The sequence below is a fragment of the Littorina saxatilis genome, linkage group LG12, assembly GCF_037325665.1.
Source record: "Littorina saxatilis isolate snail1 linkage group LG12, US_GU_Lsax_2.0, whole genome shotgun sequence".
Classification (NCBI taxonomy): Eukaryota; Metazoa; Mollusca; class Gastropoda; order Littorinimorpha; family Littorinidae; genus Littorina; species Littorina saxatilis.
The window spans coordinates 44,058,260-44,080,448 of NC_090256.1; the positions used below are offsets into that span (position 1 = coordinate 44,058,260).

Genomic DNA, 22,189 nt, shown 5'->3' on the forward strand with positions numbered 1-22,189 from the left:
GTACATGGTTGACCAGTTGAAAGCACCATTGCAGCGAATAACTGACTCTGATGTGTATGTCATGCAGTGTCCAAAAGATATGATGCCTTTTTCTTTTGAAAATCTGCACATCGGAGCCACAATTCACTCGATGGCCTACAGCAACCGCTTAGCACGCGTGTCAGTTTTTCAGATAGACAAAATTAGAGGAGGTTAATTCCCACACACCTCATCGCCTCATGCAACAATACTCCCCGACATCAGGTGGAAACAATTAGAGGAGGTAAACTCTCACACATCTCATCGCCTCATGCAACAATACTCCCCGACATCAGGTGGAAACAATTAGAGGAGGTAAACTCTCACACATCTCATCACCTCATACAACAATATTCCCACACAGCGAGGGTTTAGATAGAAGGACATGGATGATAAACACAACATTCTTCACATCGATTCGGGGTTACTTATTGCAATGCCTTATGCAGTTGCAGAAACACTCCACGACGAATGATTTTGTAGCCAAAAATGTACCTGTTATATTTGTTTAAGCATTGAACAGTCAGCCAAGTATCAGTTGTTGTTTTGATTGGTTTGAATATTATGAAATTACAATATTGTTCGCCACTTTATTATTTTGTCTCTAAGAGCACATTCATAAATTTGTATTGTTGTGCTCTTTTATCATAACTTCCATGACTTTGTAAACATGTATCTGAATAAACCCCGTTTAAACCAGCCAATTATCATATAGACTTTTCAGATTTCTTGTGGAACCTAGTCCCTATGCATTGTCTGAAGCAAACAGTGGAATAGCCAGGTTTCAGATCTACGCAGACAACAATCATACAAAAGAGCAAGTTGACCTTACTTGGGGTCACGACTGGATTCCTGCGGCGACTCCTTGCCCGGCAGGTCAGCGGTAGAGCCGTCCATGGCCATGGCTCTGCTGCACAACACCGCAGGGATGCCGCGCAGCGTGCTGGACAGTGTGCGCTGGAACTTCTCCTTGGACGGCGACAGGCACAGCACATCTGAAAAAAAAACAGATTAAAAAACAAGAATGTTTAGCTTATAGCTTGTTGTTGATCCTAAACATGCTTATTATACGTTATATCCATACATTGCTGAATAAAACACTGTTTAACCCCTTCACTGCCCAGCACGTACTAGATACGTGGTCATGTTTGGTTTGTCATACGCCCATAGAGGTACGTGGCATTTACATCAGCACTTTTCAGGACATTTGTGAAAACTAAATGGGAGGTAACCACTGTCCAACTTCTTGTAGGGGTTTAAACATAGTTCTTTCCCATTGACCGTTCAGATAAGTTAGTACCACGTGGTAAAAACATTATTAGAAGTTTTTTCCGATCTATAAGATTCAAAATGGCGGCCGAAAGTCGGACATCAACTCGTAGCCCTGTTTTCAAATGATACAGTGTTCTGGAAGCTCTACAAGAAGTGATTTATGGATTACCACACAGAAGAATACTGTTATGGGCTGTAATGTGAGTACCTGATGTTTGACACCAGTTTTAGCTGTGTTTTCTGCGGTTTTACTTGCTGCAGTGTGTGTGTGAAAGTTTGGAAACTGTAATTTTTGACAAAAATGGTCATTATATCGATTTTTACTATAACAATCACAAACAAAGTCCAATGATCATGTTATCAGATAATCGCCAAGGGTGTAAGCAAACCACATGCCAAAGATCTAAGAGATATCTCAATAAATGATTGAGCAGTGAACAGATTAGTGAACCTACTGAAGAAAGCGAAATTTGCCCTGGCACACAGCAATACCAAAATGCTGTTATACTGTGGCAGTGAAGGGGTTAAACCAATGTATAGCTATTGGAACATTTATTTTATTTAGATATTTTATAATATATTCTGAATTTTGGAACGTTAGCAGTTTTGGAATTTATTTTCGAAAACCTCCATATGATGAATCAGTGTTAGCTTTGATGCCCTCTGCTAGAAAACAAAACAAAACAAATTCTGAATTTCATTCAGGGTGGCATCAGGGGAGCAGGTTACCTAGGAGGAGGGGGTGTAAGGGAGGTCGCTGGTTAAATTAAATTTCATCCTAGCAGAGCCGCCTCAACAATTCCTAAAGCTTGATACAGTGGAACCTCCCATTTAAGACCTCCAAAAATCTGAGAAAATCTGGTCTTAAAAAGGAGAGAGTCTTAAAATGGGGGTAAATTTACAGAGGTTATAACCAGAAAGTCTAAGATAAGAACACAGGGTCTTAGAATGGAGGAAGTCTTATATTGGGGGGTCTTAAAGGGGAGCTTCCACTGTATTAATTGGGCGCAGTCGACTTTAATAAGTCTACTTCATGAAGCTTTGGAACTAAATTTTCTGAACAAAGACTTTGCAAGTTTCTTCAGGCTCAATCAAGGAAGGCCTTTAAGGCGGCAAGAAAAGAGGAGAGCAACACCTACCCTGTTTGTTGAAGACGAGGTTGGCCTTGAAGAGTCCGTCGCGCGGAGCGGAGGGTCCAAGGGCGAGGACGGACTGGGTGAAGGACAGGACCTGGGTCTTGGTGATGTGGAACAGGTGCTCCACGATCATCTGGTCCACCAGCTTCACGTAGTTCCCCAGCCGTCTGTCAACACAACATCATCCACCTCTATCACACAGTCATGTACTGCACTGACACAGGGTGCAAGGAATACATTCTGTACACACTGAAAATCCAGGCACCCTAAAACCTGAACATACATTGCTGAAAGATTTGCAACATAGAGCTATGCCGAAAAACAATCTCTAAACTTTTCCCCAAAACAGAAATCAGAAATAAAGCGTAAAATCAGCACTCCTGAATTTTAACCAAGGTTGTCAGTTAACACAGACCAAAATTCAACTCTATGAACCATTCAGCTCATTTACTGTCAACCTTAACGGATACGTCAAAGAACCACTCAAATTTTGTACAAGTCACATTCTTACAAAATCAGCTGCAAATGAAACCTGATGAATACAGTTTGTTAATAAATACCCTATTTTATGGTTGGGCTACATGAAAAGTAGGGCAAACAGATCAGAAAACAGATTTTGGGGGGCTGTCAACACGTCTTGTTAACACTGACTCATAGCTGCCAACCTTCTGAAGTCAAAATACAGGAGCCAGGGGGACCGTTTAGTCTTGAATATGAGCAGGGAGAAGTTGTAAAATTCGGGAGATTCTCGGAAAATCCGGGAGGGTTGGCAGCTATGCTGACTTACCCAGTTTCTGTTTGGGCTTTCAGCAGGTTCCTCTCCCTCTCCTCTTTTTTCAGCTTCTGCAGGTGTAAGGAGTCCTTGGTGCTGGAAAACACAACACATCCCCATGTTCACCACAAGCACACATGTTCTCTTCTTCTTTGTTCATTGGCTGAAACTCCCACGTTCACTCATGTATTTGCACGAGTGGATTTTTACGTGTATGACTGTTTTTACCCCGCCATTCAGGCAGCATACGCCGATTTTTGGGGAAGCATGCTGGGTATTTTCGTGTTTCTATAACCCACCGAACTCTTACATAGATTACAGGATATTTTCCGCTTGGTCTTGTGTTGGCGTGTACACACGAAGGAGGATAGGGCACTAGCAGGTCAGCACATAAGTTGACCTGGGAGATCGGAAAAATCTCCACCCTTAACCTACCAGGCGGCCGAGATTTGAATTTACAACCTTCCGATTAGGAGGCTGATGTCTTATCCACTCCGCCACTACGCCTGTCGCACAGATGTTCCTTCTACACTAGCTGCGAAAGCTACCAAGCACAAATGATTTTTGAGATCATTCATTGGCGTCCATGTACTTTTTGTTCATGAAATGTGGACGCAGCAAAGGGTAACCGCAATTGTGTTTTTAGCATAGCATTAGGGGTGGATATTTTGATGAGACAAGTAAAATGCCAACCAGTAGAAGAATTGGATTTTTCCATGTACGATAAGAATTAATTTGTTGTTGAACTGCCAAAGAAGCACACCTGACCAGATATGTATGTACTTTATCCACCGTGATCAAAACCGGAATTGCAAGTGGTTTGTTGTTGTAAATATATACCGTACTCTCACACTTCTGAAGCAATAGGCTAAATAGGGCTGTGTGGGACTATCCTATCACAACCCCCAACATGTCTTTGAGAGTAGCAACATAATTATGTTATCTGTGTTTGGTGTAAATGATAAATTGAGACTCACAAGTATGTCTTCTTCTTGACCTGGTCTTCACAGTATTTCAACTTCTTGAAGGATTCCTCTGCTGTGGTGTCCACCACCAGCTTGCAGTAGCTAAAAGCACACGACAATACAATTCACTTAGGAATAAACGCAAAAGGTGCATAACATTCTGATCACTTGAAACGGTACACTCACACACAGAATACCTACAAGCATACGACAACAGACCATCACTTAGTAACACACACACACACACACACACACACACACACACACACACACACACACTTACACACACACAGAGTAGCTAAAAACAGACAACAATAGACCAACTCTTTGTAATACACGCTAACACACACACACACACACACACACACACACACACACACACACACACAGACACACTCAGAGTATCTACAAACATACAATACACCAACACTTAGTAATACACCCTAAAGATCCAAACCATTCGGATCATTTGAAACACATGCAGGCCAAGACACAACACATAAAAGTATACACCAACAGTTAATAATAGATGCTAAAGATGCAAAATATTTTGATATCACTCGAGAAACACACACACACACACATGGATGCACGCACGCACTCACATGCGCACACACATTTGACTCACTCTTTCTCAGATTCATTTAAAAAGAATAGCATTTAACATATATATATATACTGAATCTGGCATGAAAACATAGCTAATGAACTAATTCATTTAAACACCGCTGCTCCATTGCGCATCTGCTTATGGCAATCTTCTTCCAAACCATGTTTCCAAATCCACCAAACAGGTGCATATGTAGAAAGACAAGAAGAGCAAACGCTCGATCGAGTCACTTTCGCAGTTCTGAATATTATATGAGGCATCAGATGGACAGGAAGAAATTGCTATTCACAACACAATGAGTCACGTTCACATAAAATTTGAGCCCGGTCACTTTTATAGTTTCCGAGAAAAGCCCAACGTTAAGTTGTGTGTTGCCGAACAGAAAAGGCTAGTTATCTCCCTTGTTTTTCTGATAACGTTCGTAAAAGGCTACAGATGTAAATACTTTGATGTAAAGAATAATCCTACAAAGTTTCAATCACATCCGATGAACTTTGTCAAAGATATAAAATGTCTAATTTTTCCTTTGACGCTGACCTGTGACCTTGAAAAAGGTCAAAGGTCAACGAAACCATCGTTAAAGTGTAGAGGTCATTGGAGGTCACGACTAAACAAAATATGAGCCCGATCGCTTTGATAGTTTCCGAGAAAAGTCCAACGTTAAGGTGGTGTCTACGGACGGCCGGACGGACGGCCGGCCGGACAGACTAACACTGACCGATTACATAGAGTCACATTTTCTCAAGTGACTCAAAAACACGGGAAATTACTTGAAGAATTTCTCCAGAATCCGTTCTGCCTGAATGTTCTTGTAGTTGACGTTGTTCTCGTACTCTGCCAGCTGGTAAGTCTTGCTGCAAAACAATCAGCAAACATCAGGACATCTGATTTTGAGGGACAGGTTTGAAGACAAAGTGAGAAGAGAGGACACAATCATTCAAAATGCTTTTAAAAAAATAAAAGATTGGAGCAGAATCAAATGTTGAGATTTAACTGGATGTTTAAATATTTAGCATGTCTATGACACTTACTTTGAAGTGATTAACCTCAAAATGGAGAATTCTTATTGTTTATTTTGGGAGGGGGATACATTGCAGTAGTTTGTTAATCTAAAGTAAAGTAATTTATGTGTGTTTGTGTGTAAGTGAGCGCGTGTACATGTACGTATGCATGAATGTAGGCAAACATGTGCGTGCGTGTGTGTGTGTGTTTTTGTGCGTCTGTGCAAACATGTGCATGTATGCATTAATGCATGTGTTTGTATGTGTGTCACTGTGTGTATGTGTGTGTACGTGCGTGCGTGCATGTGTATACATTTGTGTATGAGTGTAGATGTGTGTGTGTGTGTGTGTACATGCAGAGTGCGCGCGTGTGTGTGTGTGTGTGTGTGTGTGTGTGTGTGTGTGTGTGTGTGTGTGTGTGTGTGTGTGTGTGTGTGTGTGTGACACTTACTCAGTCTCAAAAGGTAGAAACTGCACTGTGATCAGCTCCTTTAGCAATCTACAGATGAAGAACACAATACATCATGAATAACAAACACACACACATCATGAATAACGAACACACACACACATAATGAATAACGACCAACTTATTATTTTATGAATGCATAGTGGTTACTGGTAAGACAGCCGAATGCTGAGCACCCAAAGGAGCAAAAAATATTTTGTTGTTGAATATGGGTGTCTTCAACTTCATGTGCCCTCAGAGTGTTCACAAGAGGAACTCAAATAAACACAATGCAAGACCAGCAATGGCATGGGGGGCGTCTACATCAGTTGGCAGAGCCCTGGTCTTGTGATCCTAGGGTCACGGGTTCGAATCTAGGCCAGGACGGACATGGTAGAACTTTGGGTGCAGACTCAGAGACTGTATTCATGCCTCTCTCCTGTGTCACCAAAGTGGCACGTAAAAGATCTTGGTTATTCTGCCATAAGTGCAGGTGGCTGATTACACCTAAACATACTCACACATCAAAGCGCTACTCTTATTGCTGGTAGCTTTCCACTACGAGGAAGCAACTGGTATTTCCGAGCAATTGGATAATAAAGTAAACGAAATGATATGAAATTGAAAAGAAGCCAGAGACCTTGAGATCTGCAGCAGGCCGGCACCAAAGGCGGGGACACAATGCAGCAAGTTGTCTGTCACTTGAAGCAGGTGGCGCTGGTAGTCCAGGTACAGCTTGTTGCTGCGCCATCTTGACAATAAAACACCAGCAAGTATTCTTAATAACAAGAAAAGCAAATGCTTCTATGACTCACCTTTGCCCTGCGTAATAGAAATCAGAAGTGAACTATCTACTGTTCTAGCAAAATAGACATTGAAGAAAGTGCCAACCGGCCGGTCGCCTATCCCCAATGGTATGACAAAAATAATTCAGTCTGCATAATTAAAGGTCCTTGTCTACATTTTTATACCGAAATCGTCATTTGACCATTAAAATGCAGGATCTATTATCTACAAATATCAACAATACACCCCCTTTCGATCAGGAAAGACAAAGCCAGTGTAGCCGTTTGAAAATTCATTGTAGTATTCCAGCGTAGTATTCATACAGGGTGACACAAAAAAAACAGAGCCCACCAAAAGTTTAATATTTTCTGAAATAATCAGCCGATTCTTTTATTTTTTCAGGTGAGCCAAGCTGAAATGATGTTCTAACAGCCCACCAAGTTTGAGCTTCAAGATGTCATGGACAACGGAGCATAAGACATTTATAGTCGAGGCCTATTTTCGGTCGAATTCTATCCAGACTGGTCAGCCGCAGATGTGGGATCGCTCTTACAGCTGCTGTTATTGCTGCCTTAAGATCAGGGATGGTCTGGGGGTTGTTGCCATATACCCTGTCCTTGAGGTACCCCCACAGATAAAAATCTGGGGGGTTCAAGTCCGGTGAATAGGGGGACCACTCTGGGTCACATCTGCGGCTGACCAGTCTGGATAGAATTCGACCGAAAATAGGCCTCGACTATAAATGTCTTATGCTCCGTTGTCCATGACATCTTGAAGCTCAAACTTGGTGGGCTGTTAGAACATCATTTCAGCTTGGCTCACCTGAAAAAATAAAAGAATCGGCTGATTATTTCAGAAAATATTAAACTTTTGGTGGGATAGATCTGTTTTTTTTGTGTCACCCTGTAGTAGGATATCCTTATTTGGAAAATGCCAAGCGCAAAACTCCTCTCAAATCCCGTGCATTTCGTGCGTTTAAAAAAAAGCGTGGACAGCGCTCCAGTGTCAAACTGTTGCTGCACTTGTTTGGGCGTGGCTATAAACATAGTGACATGAATTTGATTGGTCAGTATTTTTAGGCAAAGCACATGTTCTCAGCAAACAGAAAACAAAATATTGGAAGCGTGAGTCACGCTACCCAAAAATAAAATCTTTTTTTACATATATATTTTTTCTATAACTTTTTTCCCCATGGTTCATTCATCATCTGACATAACTTTTTAGCGAAATCTAACCATAAGATTATTGAAAAAAAGCAAAAATGTAGACGACCACCTTTAAGCTCACCATAACAGTTTTTTGTTTGTTTATTTGTTTATTAGAAGATATTCACCTACAGAAGAAAAACAAAAACATACAAACAATGCAACCCTTTATCACTATAGAGACAAGGCAATTTCTAGTCAGAATTGTATAATCTCAAACAAACATGATTCAGAGTCTGTATTTTTGTTTTTGCATAAAGCCTCCTTTCCTTGAGAATATATTAGAGAAGAAAAGAAAAAATACAAAGGATTCGCTGCTACAGTGGAACCCCCCTTTTAAGACCCACCAATTACAGATTTTAGGAGGTCTGAAAGGGGGGGGGGGGGAGTTGCACTGTAAAATACTGTAGAGACAAGGCAAAGACACCAGGCACGTTACAAATGATGTCTGATATACACTGACACAAAGCTGCCTGAGAGGTTAGCCCTTCACAAATGCATTCCTCCAAGAGAAAGCGACCACAAGATCTAGTCTCCTTGCAGCGTCTTTACCTTTTGTAAGCCTTCTTGACCAGGAAGTTCTTGAAGAAGGGGATGGCGGAGATGGCTTTCCACAGCACAGCGTTTCGCTGCCACTGTGCCAGCGTCATGCTCTCCGCCGACTGGTCTGGGTACACGTGTAGCACGCCAAACGATGAGAACACATAGTGTTCTGGGTTCACCTGAACACAAAACACAGTTGACATTTGACACTTGAATGAAAATGATACAGAGAACACCTTCAATCACACCTGTTTGGTCTCATCCAACAAAAGTCAGTGTACCTACTGCATCTCCACCTCTAAAACTGGTACACACACATACATACACACACACACGTACGCACACCCTTTCTTTGCCTGCACGTACACACACACACACGCGCTCACATGCACACAAATACTCGCACACACATGTGCATGCACACACACTGGCACGTACAGACACAGAAACACACACACACAGTTACTTTTATTTTGCCTTAACTTAGTCATCCATGTCCAGAGCCACTACGACACTGCTAATTGAAAGAATGTGCCAAGAGAAAAATCGCACATTCCACAATACATTCCCCATAATGAAAACACAAGTTCTACAACGGCTCGACTGACCTTGGCCTTGGGCACAGAGATGATGTCATAGGGCGCAAAGTGTCGAGACTGAGACAGGTTGAAGTAGAACGACTTGATCTTGCCGTTGTGGTTACAGCCAGCGAAGTACTGCACTGCCTCCCGACCAGTCATCAGTGGGATCTCCACCTGATGTCACAACAACACAATGTATGTTGCATGTCTATAAAGCCTGATATTAAAAGACCACAAGATAGAGTGTGTGTGTGCGTGATCAAAATATTTTGCATCTATTACAAACTGTTAGTGTATTCTTCTATGCTTTTAGCTACTGTGCATGTGTGTGAATGTGTGTGTGTGTGTGTGTGTGTGTGTGTGTGAATGTGTGTGTGTGTGTGTGTGTGTGTGTGCATGTGCGTGCGTGCGTGGGTGTGTGTCTAAAGACAAATTCTGGAACTAACTCTGTCAGGTTTGTATGTGTTGTGAAAGAGGGAATACCCTTGCTTTTAGTGGGACAAACAAACGGCACATGCTCCGTATCCACATGTTTCAGACCCACCTCTCGATAGTGACCTGCCTGAGAATTGATTTAAACTTTAGAGTGTCTCAACACCAGGAGGACCTTGGGAAGTTTTGCGAGACCTATTTTATGAAACGTTATTTGTCATATCGGTCTGCTTTTGCTGTTGACAGGAGTGCCAAACGCAGTGTTTCAGTGCCTAACAAGGAAGAAAACGAGTATAAATGGGGAAGTCTTAAAATGGTGGTAAATTTGCAGAGATCATGACCAGACAATCTGATAAAACAGGGTCTTAAAAGGGAGGGGGTCTTAAATTGGGTGGTCTCAAAAGGGGGTTCCACAGTACATGTTTTCGCGTTGTAGTGCATATAGGACGCAAGGAACGTCAATGGCTGTCATTGGTAAGACAAAGACTGACCCCCTGTTCTTTCCTGGGCGTGGGTCTGGCCCTGCGGACGTTCCTTGTGGTCAGTTTTTCCATGTCCACATCCTCTGTCTGCAACGGACCTCTGGGCTGTAGTGGACAAAGTCACAACATTAGAGGAAAATAAACAACACGTTCATTTGAAGATACGGACCTCTGGGCTGTTGTGGACAAAGTAACAACATTGGAGGTAAATATAAATAAAACTTGTTCTTTTTGAAAATACGCACATTTGGGCTGGAATGGATAAAGTAATGACATTATAGGAAAATAAGCAAAACTTGTTCTTTTTGGAGATACAGACCTTTTGGCTGTAGTGGATAAAGTCACAACATTGGGGGAAAACAAACAGAATTTGATTTTGATTTTTGAAGAGGACACTTAAACTGAAGCCTGCACTCATGCAAAAACACAATCAAAAATTTAGTGTACACAGAATCAACACTACCGTCACTAGAAACAAACTATGTAAAAAAAATAAATAGCCTGATAGACATAGACGACTTTATCATTTCAACAAAGAAATTTATTATATGACAACAAACATACAACATAACAATAAACATGGAACAATTCATAAAACATTAAAATATGGGACACGTATCAAATATAAATAATTCCTTAAACATGATTAGGCCCCAAAAAAAATAGGTCTGTTTACGGTAACATAGGCCCAAAAAATAGGGTCGGTAGGTCGGGATTTTTTTTTTTCTTTCCAAAAAACCATATTTTTACGTTATTTTTTTATTTTATTTTTTTCCCCAAATGCCAAAAAAAAGTCTAGGGTCGCGCGAAAAAAATAGGGTCGGTCGGGTTACCGTAAACAGACTATTTTTTGGGGGGGCCTTAGTAAATACACTTACATACAAACACATGAATGCAAAAACAGATAGACTGCTAACGTTCCAAAATTCAGAATCAAAAAACAAGAATTGTAGGTTATTAGAATGTTCAATTATTGACAAAACAAAACGTTACATTTACGTGTAATGTTTTGTTCTGTCAATATCTTGTTTTTTTGATTATGCTAACACAGTAACTCACCTCTTCAGGGATGTCGGTGCTGAGGGCGAGGGCGGTTGTTCCCAGACAAGAGTTCCAGATGGACTCGCCTGAAAATCAAATTGAAAGCTTTCATATAGTGAACACAACCCACTCCATGGAACATGTCTTTTCTGAAGGGCAGGAATAAAGCACACAGATAAATAAAAAAATCCACAAAATCAAAAATCGGTTATACTTGATGGCGTTTGATTGCATCCGTCTTGCTAGGGTGTCTATGAAAACAAGCTGAAATTTTTTTTCAGGAAGCCTCTCCTCGTTTTAAATCTTTACAAATTACAAAAAATTTTAAGATGGTTCACTTCTGAGACAAAAGACTTCTTTATGCCTCACACACAGAAGAAGCTCATAATAAACTCATGATAAACCAATGTCTAATAAATAATGTAAAGTATCAACACGTTTTTTGAAGTCAGCAAATAGCAGAACTCACGAGCAGCCATCTCATAAGCAACACTCCCCATAGACTGGCGAAGATCTCCGAATGTGAGTCCTTTGGGCGCAAACATCTGTTTCTCACTCTGTCAAAAGTAGGAAAAATCTTCAGTTTCTTGACAACAGAAAGAAAAGAAAATAGCTCACACCAAAACACATTTCTCATGACTCAAGTCCATACTGGTTGAGAACTACTTTCAGCCCAAAGATAAAGTCCAAACAGAATATGGATACGCATCAACTGGTGTGTACAGGCACATTCTGTCCATTGAACGGTATAACTTCCTAACCGACCTGTTTGTCATGTCGATCCACTCTCATTATCACCAGAATGACCAAGATATATTTAAAAATTTCAGTAATAAATTTTCATTTGATTAATACTTACCCAACTCACATATAGCAATTAACCCTAGTTCAGTGCTTAGCAACGCTGTATACATCCCCTTGGTAACAAGGGAAGCCACTCTAAAAAAGAGTGACCCATCCCATAATGCCAGACTAACTTCCTGTCTGACTTCCGTATGCGCGCGCATACGCCGCCATTTGCATCATTCCGAAACGCAGCCCAACTCACTACTTTTTTAGACCCAACCACACCCACAGCGGGGAGGAGGGAGGGAATAAACGATGTGAGTTGGGTAAGTATATTAATCAAATGAAAATTTATTACTGAAATTTTTAATTAAATTACATACCTTACCCAACTCACATATAGCAGATTGCTAATAGAGGTGGAGGGCACCTTAACAAAGCAGAAATAAAGAATCTGTCCTACCGCTACCAAAGCAAGTAACGCAGAACAGCCATCCTATCCCAAAGCCGAGACATCTCTGAGATAGACATAGACGAAACATCCTTAGAAAGCCAGTAGCCGACTCAAGAACTTATGCCAGGAGACCAACTTAAAAACCAGCTAAAGCAGAATTAAGACCAACTTGATCTCTTGCTTCATAATAACGTGGCTGTAGTAAAGGGCAAGACTGCCCTGACACCACCTGCCTGACTCTGCCACCAGACACATCTTTGCCAAACTATGTTGGAGGCCCACTCGGCTAAAGTGACTTTCGAGAAATCCTTACACTGAACCACGTTGAGTGAGATAAAAAGATGTTCTTAAGTTTCTAAACAAATATGCAGAGCCCATAACAGAAAAACGCTTGAGGGCTCTAACCGAACAAACATGTAATACAGAATCGCCAAGAGCAAGCATTAACTTGCTCAAAAGAGGATTGTAAAGTCTGCCCTGCCCGAAGAGAGAGGACTGACTGCCCCCCCCCCCTCCCCCTTAAACTGTCACCACTTGAATGCATGCCTATCCAATGTGGCAGTTATCTAGCTAAGGTAGACTTCAAATAGACATTACCTCTAACAACATTAAAAGATATGAACAAGAACCTTTGATATAGCGACCTAAACAGATCAGTGAGAGTCAGAAAAACTTTCACAACTCGAAAAGTTCAATTGGCTAAATACGGCCCAATAGGAGCCAAAATATTGCACCGCGGATCAAATTGTAAATCGGAGCCCCAGTTTCTGCTTATACCATTCCAGAAAATTTAGAAAGAAACCTAATCACCATAGATCAGTCTTTCTACAAAAGAGCTGTCTCTAGCAAAATTAGACAGAGAATGTCCTTACTCCCACTTCCCTCAGAAGCTACCAGAGTAAAAATAACCGATTTCCTTGTTGATTAACAAGGCTAGTTTTGTAAAGGATTAAAGAATCCGATCTTAAAAGCTTCAACACTAGGCAAGTCGGTACTAGAGAAAGATTTAGCTAGCCCAAGGGAGGCCCCCTTAGACGTGCTGGCTAAAAAACCTCCACGTGAAAAATTTGCGACCCAGCTGATTCAGAACAACTGAATCGCGTCACGCCTTACATCAAAAAACGTGGGAGATAATTCGGAAATTAAAAGGCAGGTGGCTCACCACCTGCAATGAACGGAGAGAAGAGGAATTCTTTCCGTTAATAAAACGCCGCTTAAACCAAGCCAGTCAAAGTGACAAGTAAAACGAAGACGCTAAACCCCTACAGGATCTCTGGCCCAAACACAGAGTAGAGGCAGAAGCCCAAGAGCGTCTCAAAAATTCCCGTACAGTAGACCTCCGTATGACACTAGCGTGAGAAAAGACGGAGCCCTCTCACCAGCCTTAAGAGGTCTGGCAAGCAAAATTGTACAGGCCCATACTATGCGACCCGCAGGCCGCTCAGAATAAAATCAAGTGTATTGCTCTTCCCTGCTTTGAGAACAGGAAAACAGGGAGCAAGACATAAACAAAAGACGATAGTACCAAAAAGCAAAACCTTCTATCAGCGGCTTCTCCAAATCACCCGAAGGCGTAGAAGCGCGTGGAGAGGCAGAGTCCACTCTCAGTGGACCTTCTTGATCGACAGACTTAGAGCCCATCAAGTCATTAAGCCTCCCATAAAGGTACTTCGCTGCTAATAAGGTCTCGTGTTGGTCAAACCCACACCAGAACCCCTCAAGCTCAAAAAGGAAGAGATAGGGAGTGAGAGACCCCCTTGCATGTAGAAATAAAGCACCACTGTGGTGTTGTCTGCTTGAATCAACCCATTTTCTAGCCCTTTACCTGACTGCTTAACACCCAGCCAACCACAAAGGACCATAACAAACCGTGCTGCCTTAACCATCTAAGTCGTCCCAGCCCTGCAACTCTAGCTTACACCTGGAGCAGATGGCTTCCGGACAGAGCCACTTGCCCAGTCTCCTCATAAGAGACAAAAACAGCCAAAACCAAGTATGACCTAGAATAGAAATCAGAACCCTGAAGTTCAAAAAACCAACAACCGTAGCCGCTTCCGATCCATTTGTGAATCAAAATGTGGAAGCAACATTCAATAAATGATCTCTGACAGAGACCCAAAAAGAAGGCCCTAGTGTCTCCCCCAAAACGTGGGAGTCCTAATCCCCTCCGCCCTTGTGAAAACCCAAAGGACTGAAGAAGAGCGATGCCGAGCACTAAAACTCCAGTTGACCTAACTGTCTGGAGTGAGAGAGAAAGTGTGCTTTTGTGCCCACCGCTAAGACTCCTCAGGGGAAAGAGAAGTGGGTATCTGGCCTCGAGCCCTGCCGCGACTGATAGAGCATGGAGAAAAAAGCTAAAGCCCAGCCCGGCGAGCCTGAAGCTTTCCTTTGAAAACAAGAGAAAGCCAAGGCCTGCCAAGCGATTTCTTCCACCGCGGGCTTTTCTTGGCAAGGGAAAAGTCAGCAAGCCTAACAGCGGGTCGCAAAAGAGACCTTCACACAAAGAGGAGATAAAAGCCTCGCCAAACAAGCAAACCTTGTAGATCGAGACCTATCCTCAGATGAACCGCAAAGCTACATCCTTTATATCTGCGTCCTGACGGAACACAAAGATATCCGGAGAGGACGTAACCCCACAAGAAAGAGAACAAACGAAAAAACTTGTTCAAAGGCAAAAAACATAAAGGAGTGCGACCCCAATCTTTCACAGCCAGGAGATCCTCGTTCTTACAGAAAGACAGATTCTCCCTGCTATAAACATCCAGAAGGATGTCCATCAAATCCGGGAAACCCGGGGGCGGTTTTGTAAAAAGAACACCAGAATAAACTAAGTTCTTAGTCTTTGTGTTAACCGAGACCTCAGAAAGCGCTCAGCTAGTGACGCGCAACTTGAGCCAGAGACGCACGCTACCGCAACACCGCAGCCGGTGCCTGGCCTAGCGCTGCTCATAAAGGAAGTGTTGACAAAGGAGACTTGTTTGAGAAAAAACTTCCACAAGCTCACACGCCCCCGGTAGAGGATCTAAGAACCATACGTTCGAAGATCTTCCTTAGAATGTCCAAAGCAGCTGACAATGAAGCCAACTACGGCAAACCTGAAGCAAGAGCCTCCCCATGAGATGCCAAAACAGGCAGGGGAGGGGCAAAACCTCGTTTGAGTACGCAGATTGTTCCTGAGAAGGAGCAAAACACGCCAAAAATGATGGAGCAGAAAAGGGCAGATGACAATGCCACTACTACCCCTATGGGAAAATAGCGTGTAGCAACCCCTGCTGCCAGAGTTAACAAAGCTGGCAGCCTAGCCGCCAGCCAAAAGAGGCCTCTCCATCATTTCTATACCCTCCTCATCCTGTTCCGCAGTATCCCAACTATCTTCGAAAGGATGAGAACCGGAAACCAATCCCTCTAAGGCAACACCTGCCAAATAGCGGGAAAGGCCGGGAAAAATCCCGTAAGCCAGAACTCCGTGAACAGATCCTCCACCCACCTGCCTCATGCCAACTGAAAGTCTGGAAGAGGAAGTGGATGCCGCCTGTGCAACCGCAGAGGAACCGCCGTAACGGAACCTGAAGCCAAAAGCTGAAGAGTGCCAACTACCAACACCACAGTGTTAACGGCAGAAGGCTATACCATCCTGCAACCAGAAGCCACAGCCGCAAACGCGGAAGCGGAACCAGAAGTGGATTGATACCCATTCAGCTGCGAGTGCCATTGCACTTGCAACATGAACAGAAGAGTGAAATCAGTGCTTATTGCCACTACGGCAGCACCTTCATCTGAACAGCCGTCATGCACAACCGTGCAATCCGAAAGCTGACCCCCCGCTTGACTGTAAAAGTCTAGCAAAGAATCAGCCCTACTGTTCTCTTCCTGCCCCCCAGGGCGGAAGCGAAAGCTGTACAGTCTGACCATAGACTTGGGACATGGCTGACTGTACTAACACTTCCATGCTCTCCGCCACTGCGGAAGCACCATCATCGGGACAGTCCTCATGCACCTCTGTGCAATCGGGAAACCGGTCCCCCCCCTGACTGTCATAGTCAAGTAAGGAGCCGGCACGACTGTTCTCTTCCTGCCCCCAGGGCGGAAGCGAAAGCTGTACAGTCTGACCATAGACTTGAGACATGGCTGACTGTACTAACACTTCCGTTCGCTCGCCAAGGTTCGTACCCCGCACTGACCGACCGCCATGGTGGAATATTGGCCAGCCCAGGTATCGGAACTTTCACCCATATAGCCAACGGCAGGGTTACTTCCTCTTGGTGACGCGCTGCACTTTCACCGGAGAACCCGGCTACTAATGCAGCAGACATACCTTCAGAACAACGTGAGACACCAGAAGACGGAACGCTCGCCGAACCCCAAAGTCCGGCATCCGCATCCTGCACCGCATGCACATCAGCCCGGGAAACCGTGGCCGAAGGAGAAGGACGCACCTTAGCCAGAGAGGCCACCCCAGTCACGCCCCCCGGAAGGGCACGCAGCCCCGCTTTCGTCGACGCCCCTTCTTCAGCCAAAGACGAAATCTGTGTACTAAGAGAGAAAAGCAAAGTGGCCACGTCCGCAGACGCAAGCCCGAGATTCACGGCAACGGGAGCCGCTCTAACCGGCTTATCAACATGAACAATCTTGTCTGCCGGTTTACCGGGCAAAATGGAAGCAGAGGGCATGTCAACAACATTTTCACAGTTTTTATTTGATAAAGGTTCTAACACCGGAACAAAAGCCTGTCCCGACTGTTTAGCTTTACAAGGCGTTTTCCTAGGCAGAGCAGCTCAGCAGCTACCAGCATAGAAGACTGCCTCTTCTTGACCTTATCCGCCATGGCCAAAAACAACTCACAAAAAATTTCTCAAGAAAAATTTTACAAGTCAAACAAGGCCACAAAACGCCCACAAAATCACGAAAAATCAAAACGATCTCACCTCACATAGTCACGAAGACAAGACAACAAGAAGAAACCAAGGAGAAAGACCCCAGTCCGAAGACCAAGTATCAAGGCTGAAGAAAACAGCCGGAGTATACAGCACTGCGACCAGCTAGCTGACCGCTGGGTTTTGGAATGATGCAAATGGCGGCATATGCGCACGCATACGGAAGTCAGACAGGAAGTTAGTCTGGCATTATGGGATGGGTCACTCTTTTTTAGAGTGGCTTCCCTTGTTACCAAGGGGATGTATACAGCGTTGCTAAGCACTGAACTAGGGTTAATTGCTATATGTGAGTTGGGTAAGGTATGTAATATATTCATGATTATACACAGAGGTATATCAAGCTGGTTGTATTCATACAGACACATGTCACCGTCGCTTAAACAGTATAACTTCCAAACTGACCACTGAGTCATGTTACTCAACTCTCATTGTCATCAAACAACCAAAGATATATTTCTGACCTTACACAAAGTAAATAAATAGCATTGCTGAATTCAAATGGTTTTTTTGTTTGTTAATGAATCTTTTACATCCGTACAGTGAAAGTGTTGGTATGCAGCAAGGTGTTTGGTTATACAAGAATCATATTGGACAGTACATGTATTTTTAATGTTAATAATGTTGTAGTGTTCCGTTTGTCTTCATGTTCATGCGCCACCAGTGTAATTTCTCAGGTTTGAAATAATAAAGTAAATTTGATTAGATTTGATTTTGATTGCTTTGACTCATCCCAGCAACAGCACCACTGCTCACCAGCACATGTTTAGAGTAGGGGTAGGTTCCGTCAGGCAGTCTCATCTGAGAATTGACTTTCTTCCTGGGCCCAGCGGGTGATGCGGTAGGAAGAGGCGCCGAGTTGTTGGCGCTCTTGTCAGTCACCACCGAGCAGTACTCGGGCAGGGGTCGAGCACCTTGTTGCTTCAGAATCTCCATCTCCTGAGCAACAGTCTCAACGGAATGAGTCACTACTTTATATGTATATTACTGTTGACACTTGACAATACATTAATGATGGGGGGGGGGAGGGGACTAAACCTAAAGGTGGCCCTTAATTGAACCCTGAAGTCGACTTTGTGAAGACTTCGCAAAGTCTTTTTACAAAAAAAATCAGTGCTAAAGCTTCGTGCGGCCAGCTTGCGGAGTCTATGCTTCGAGTAGTCAACTTCGCCCAGTTAAGGACAGGCTATACAGTCAGCCCTGAACAATACAGTAACTCAGGATTAATTGCGATCTTTCTTAAAAAGACATGCAGGCCTATTTTTTCTCAAGTCTTTGACTATGCCTTTAATCAGTAGTATTTTGGAATGCTACAAAGTCTGGCTCTGTCTGCACTTTGAGTCGGAAGCAAAACCCTAAAACAAAAAGCAGGTCTATAAACCTATCTGAGACATTCATTTCTTGTTTAAAAAAAGGACGAGACAACAGAAAAACAAACTGGCACATAGACAGACAGACAGACAGACAGACAGACAGAGAGACACAGACCTCTGGGAAGAGTTTGTTGAGGTGTTGTTCCACTTGCAAATCAAAGAGGCGTGTGCGATGTGTTTGCACATGGGACACAATTCTCTCCAGGTAGTGATGAAACTGCACAAGAATAATGTTGCAATTATATCAAACATAAAAAATCAGTTACAACTCTCTACTCTTAATGGTTTCCAAATAAATTTGTTTCATAATAAATACATGTAAATCAAGTTTACTTCATTTAACTCATTGTCTCCCAGGTACGGATATATCCGTACCCACTCATATGGCTCTATCTGACCAGGTACAGATATATCCGCTCAGACAGATAGCTTCAGTCGCTTCCTGTAACGTCCATCTAACACCTGCATTCCAGCGTGTTGATACACAGTTACTACAATTCTGAGTGGCCTGCTGCAGCACAGCTGGTCTCGGCTAAAAAAAACTTGATCAACATAGGTGGGGTTAAGCGCAATACAAATGATATGATGTACTTCAGTAATCATAAACCTGTGCTTTTTTCCGGTTTCAACAAATGTGATTCAGTAACTACTGAAACTTAACGGTCTGTGATGCCGCATGTACTGTTTATATTTATGGCCAAAAGTTTTTATTATCTATACGTTTTAGGATTGTGATAGAAGTGCAATGCACTGGTTACTATCTCTTACCAGCAACTTATGTGCGCGAGAGTGTGTGTGTGTGTGCAATATGGATGTGGCGGACGTGCCTGTCTGGAGTACTTTGGGTGTTCTTACTTCATATGTTTTATTGTTCTTATTTTTGTTTTTTAAGGTTGTTGTCATATGTTGGTTGTTTGAGAAGATGAATTACACTTTTTCACCCATTGTAATTGATTGTATAGACAATAAACGATATTATGTCCTATGTCTGTTATAACTTATAATCTAAAAGCTAACAGATCAGCAAATATATATTTTATTTTTGTTGTTGGTAATAGCGGTACAAAATGTATGCATAAAACATAGTGTTAAATCTTTAACAAGTGTCCGCATGAACAAGTTTAATTGATTGTAAATCATTATAATCTTTATTGGTATCCTCACAGTTACTAAACATGAAGAGCAAACACACCTCAGCTCTGGTTTCAAAGTAGTCCAGGTATTCCTTGTAACCTTCCAGAATCTGAAGCACTTCGCACAGGAACACCCACGCATCACGACTGAAACAAAACAAAACATTTTTCTTTCATGGTAACAAGTCATTTTTATATTACACACTCTTAATAAAAAAAATGACCAGGTGAGAGTTATGAGAACCATTAGCATTTCCAAATACAACTAGCTGTCTAACATGAACAAATTCCCTTCAATCAATACTCAAAATCACACCATGTAGTGTCTTACAATTTGAAGCAACAAATCAGCATTGAGTACAATATTCTACTGCTGTGTAAGATGCAGTCAAGCACAAACAAACAAAAATATAACGTTCAATAAGATTAATTGTTTTGTCATAGCTATGACCATCTTTGGGACATTCTTAGATACGTCAAAGCATCATTTATTTATTTGTGTCTGTTGTGTCTCTTGTTTGTCCACTCTGAAGGCTGTTAGGTTGAGGTTCTTGTGAATATTATGTTTTGTTCTCAGTTAAAGGTTCCAAAAATTTAACCTTACCCCGGTTTGTTTGTTTGTTTGCTTAACGCCCAGCCGACCACGAAGGGCCATATCAGGGCGGTGCTGCTTTGACATTTAACGTGCGCCACACACAAGACAGAAGTCGCAGCACAGGCTTCATGTCTCACCCAGTCACATTATTCTGACACCGGACCAACCAGTCGGCCTAGCACTAACCCCATAATGCCAGACGCCAGGCGGAGCAGCCACTAGATTGCCAATTTTAAAGTCTTAGGTATGACTCGGCCGGGGTTCGAACCCACAAACCTCCCGATCACGGGGCGGACGCCTTACCACTAGGCCATCCGTGCCGGTAACCTTACCGGTACTTGTTTTTTTATTCAAAATACAATGGTTTTGCACACACTGATGAGAGAACATATGTGCCTTGACACACACTGAGGGGAGAACATACATGTCTTAACACACACCATAAGGAAAGAACATAATATATATATGTCTTGATACACACTGAGGAGAAAACATACATGTATGTCTTGACACCCACACACTGAGGGGAGAACATACGTGTTTGACACACAATAACGAGAGAACATGTATACATGTCTTGACACACAGTAAGGAGAGAACATATATATATACCTGTCTAGCTGCAGAGTGTTGATGAAGACCATGACCAGCTGCTGCTTCAGGTTCATGATGTCATCCTCATTCACATCCTCGTGTCGATCAACGTACACGCTGATGCTGTGAACATTGATTGATTCACATTGTCACTTGCTTTGCAGACAGACACAGATACAGTACTAAACTACTATTGACTTTATCTCCTTCTCTCGTTTTAAACAATTGGAGGGAACATTTTCTTCTTGAAGTCTCACGGTTAGTGCTTGTAAAAATAACTGTTAATAACTTAATGTGTTATTCAGAAGTATTTACAATCATTAACCATTTAGATCTCTAACAATCAATATATAATACAGACCTGTTTACCCTAAACCCGAGGCAAGGGTACTTTCCAAAAAAGTTGAGTGTATTTTTCAAAAAGTTGGTGTACTTTGCAAGCAAAGCCATATGGGGTAGGGAAAATGTACGCGTGGGTGCAAACGTGTTTGTGTAAGAATAGCATGCAGGGATGTCGTTAGGCGTCGGACATCGGACATATAACGATGAAAATCCCCAAATGTCCGATTCACATTGCCGCATGTCGGTCAGATGTCCTATCGTTTTAGCCTGAGCGTGGTCATTGTCCGATATGTACTCCATTCGTTCGGACAGCGCGATATTCGTTAATTTTCATTTCAAGATACAAATCTTCTAAAAGACCGAACGCTCTCGTGTTCAGCTGACACTGAAGTTGTCAGTGCCGCGTGCGGATCTTTTCTTTTGTCGGGAATTCCCGAACCGTTTGCGGTATGCGCCGTTTGGGTATAACCGTCTCGGTGCAGCGCACTGATCTGAAAATAGTGGATTCTTTATAGATCAGTGCATGCTCCAGGAGTACGGGAGACAACTCCAACTGACTAAATTTGTAGTCTGCTTTTGTTTTCGATACGAGACGAAGCACTGAATTATGCCGCTGAAAAAAAACTAAAGCCTGCAAAAGATCAGCATTAGATCAAACCGATCATTTTGTTTGTCAACTTTTATCCAAA

General features: G+C 42.6%; 1 protein-coding gene across 6 annotated transcripts in view; it reads right to left on the reverse strand.

Annotated features, from left to right (window-relative positions):
- LOC138982022 (dynein heavy chain domain-containing protein 1-like) overlaps window positions 1–22,189 on the reverse strand; it is a 179,827-nt gene that overhangs the window by 154,930 nt on the left and 2,708 nt on the right. For 5 of the 6 annotated variants that reach the window (XM_070355232.1, XM_070355233.1, XM_070355235.1 and 2 more), the window contains exons 3-18: window positions 21,177–21,281; window positions 20,029–20,116; window positions 18,952–19,053; window positions 18,220–18,402; window positions 11,762–11,849; window positions 11,311–11,378; window positions 10,261–10,356; window positions 9,365–9,511; window positions 8,766–8,935; window positions 6,863–6,973; window positions 6,226–6,273; window positions 5,544–5,627; window positions 4,176–4,265; window positions 3,214–3,294; window positions 2,430–2,593; window positions 851–1,013 (exon numbers count right to left, since the gene is read on the reverse strand). In XM_070355232.1, coding sequence (XP_070211333.1) covers window positions 851–1,013; window positions 2,430–2,593; window positions 3,214–3,294; window positions 4,176–4,265; window positions 5,544–5,627; window positions 6,226–6,273; window positions 6,863–6,973; window positions 8,766–8,935; window positions 9,365–9,511; window positions 10,261–10,356; window positions 11,311–11,378; window positions 11,762–11,849; window positions 18,220–18,402; window positions 18,952–19,053; window positions 20,029–20,116; window positions 21,177–21,281 — 1,788 coding nt within the window. The remainder of the gene's footprint in view (window positions 1–850; window positions 1,014–2,429; window positions 2,594–3,213; window positions 3,295–4,175; window positions 4,266–5,543; window positions 5,628–6,225; window positions 6,274–6,862; window positions 6,974–8,765; window positions 8,936–9,364; window positions 9,512–10,260; window positions 10,357–11,310; window positions 11,379–11,761; window positions 11,850–18,219; window positions 18,403–18,951; window positions 19,054–20,028; window positions 20,117–21,176; window positions 21,282–22,189) is intronic. The other variant, XM_070355231.1, reaches the window with a different exon arrangement.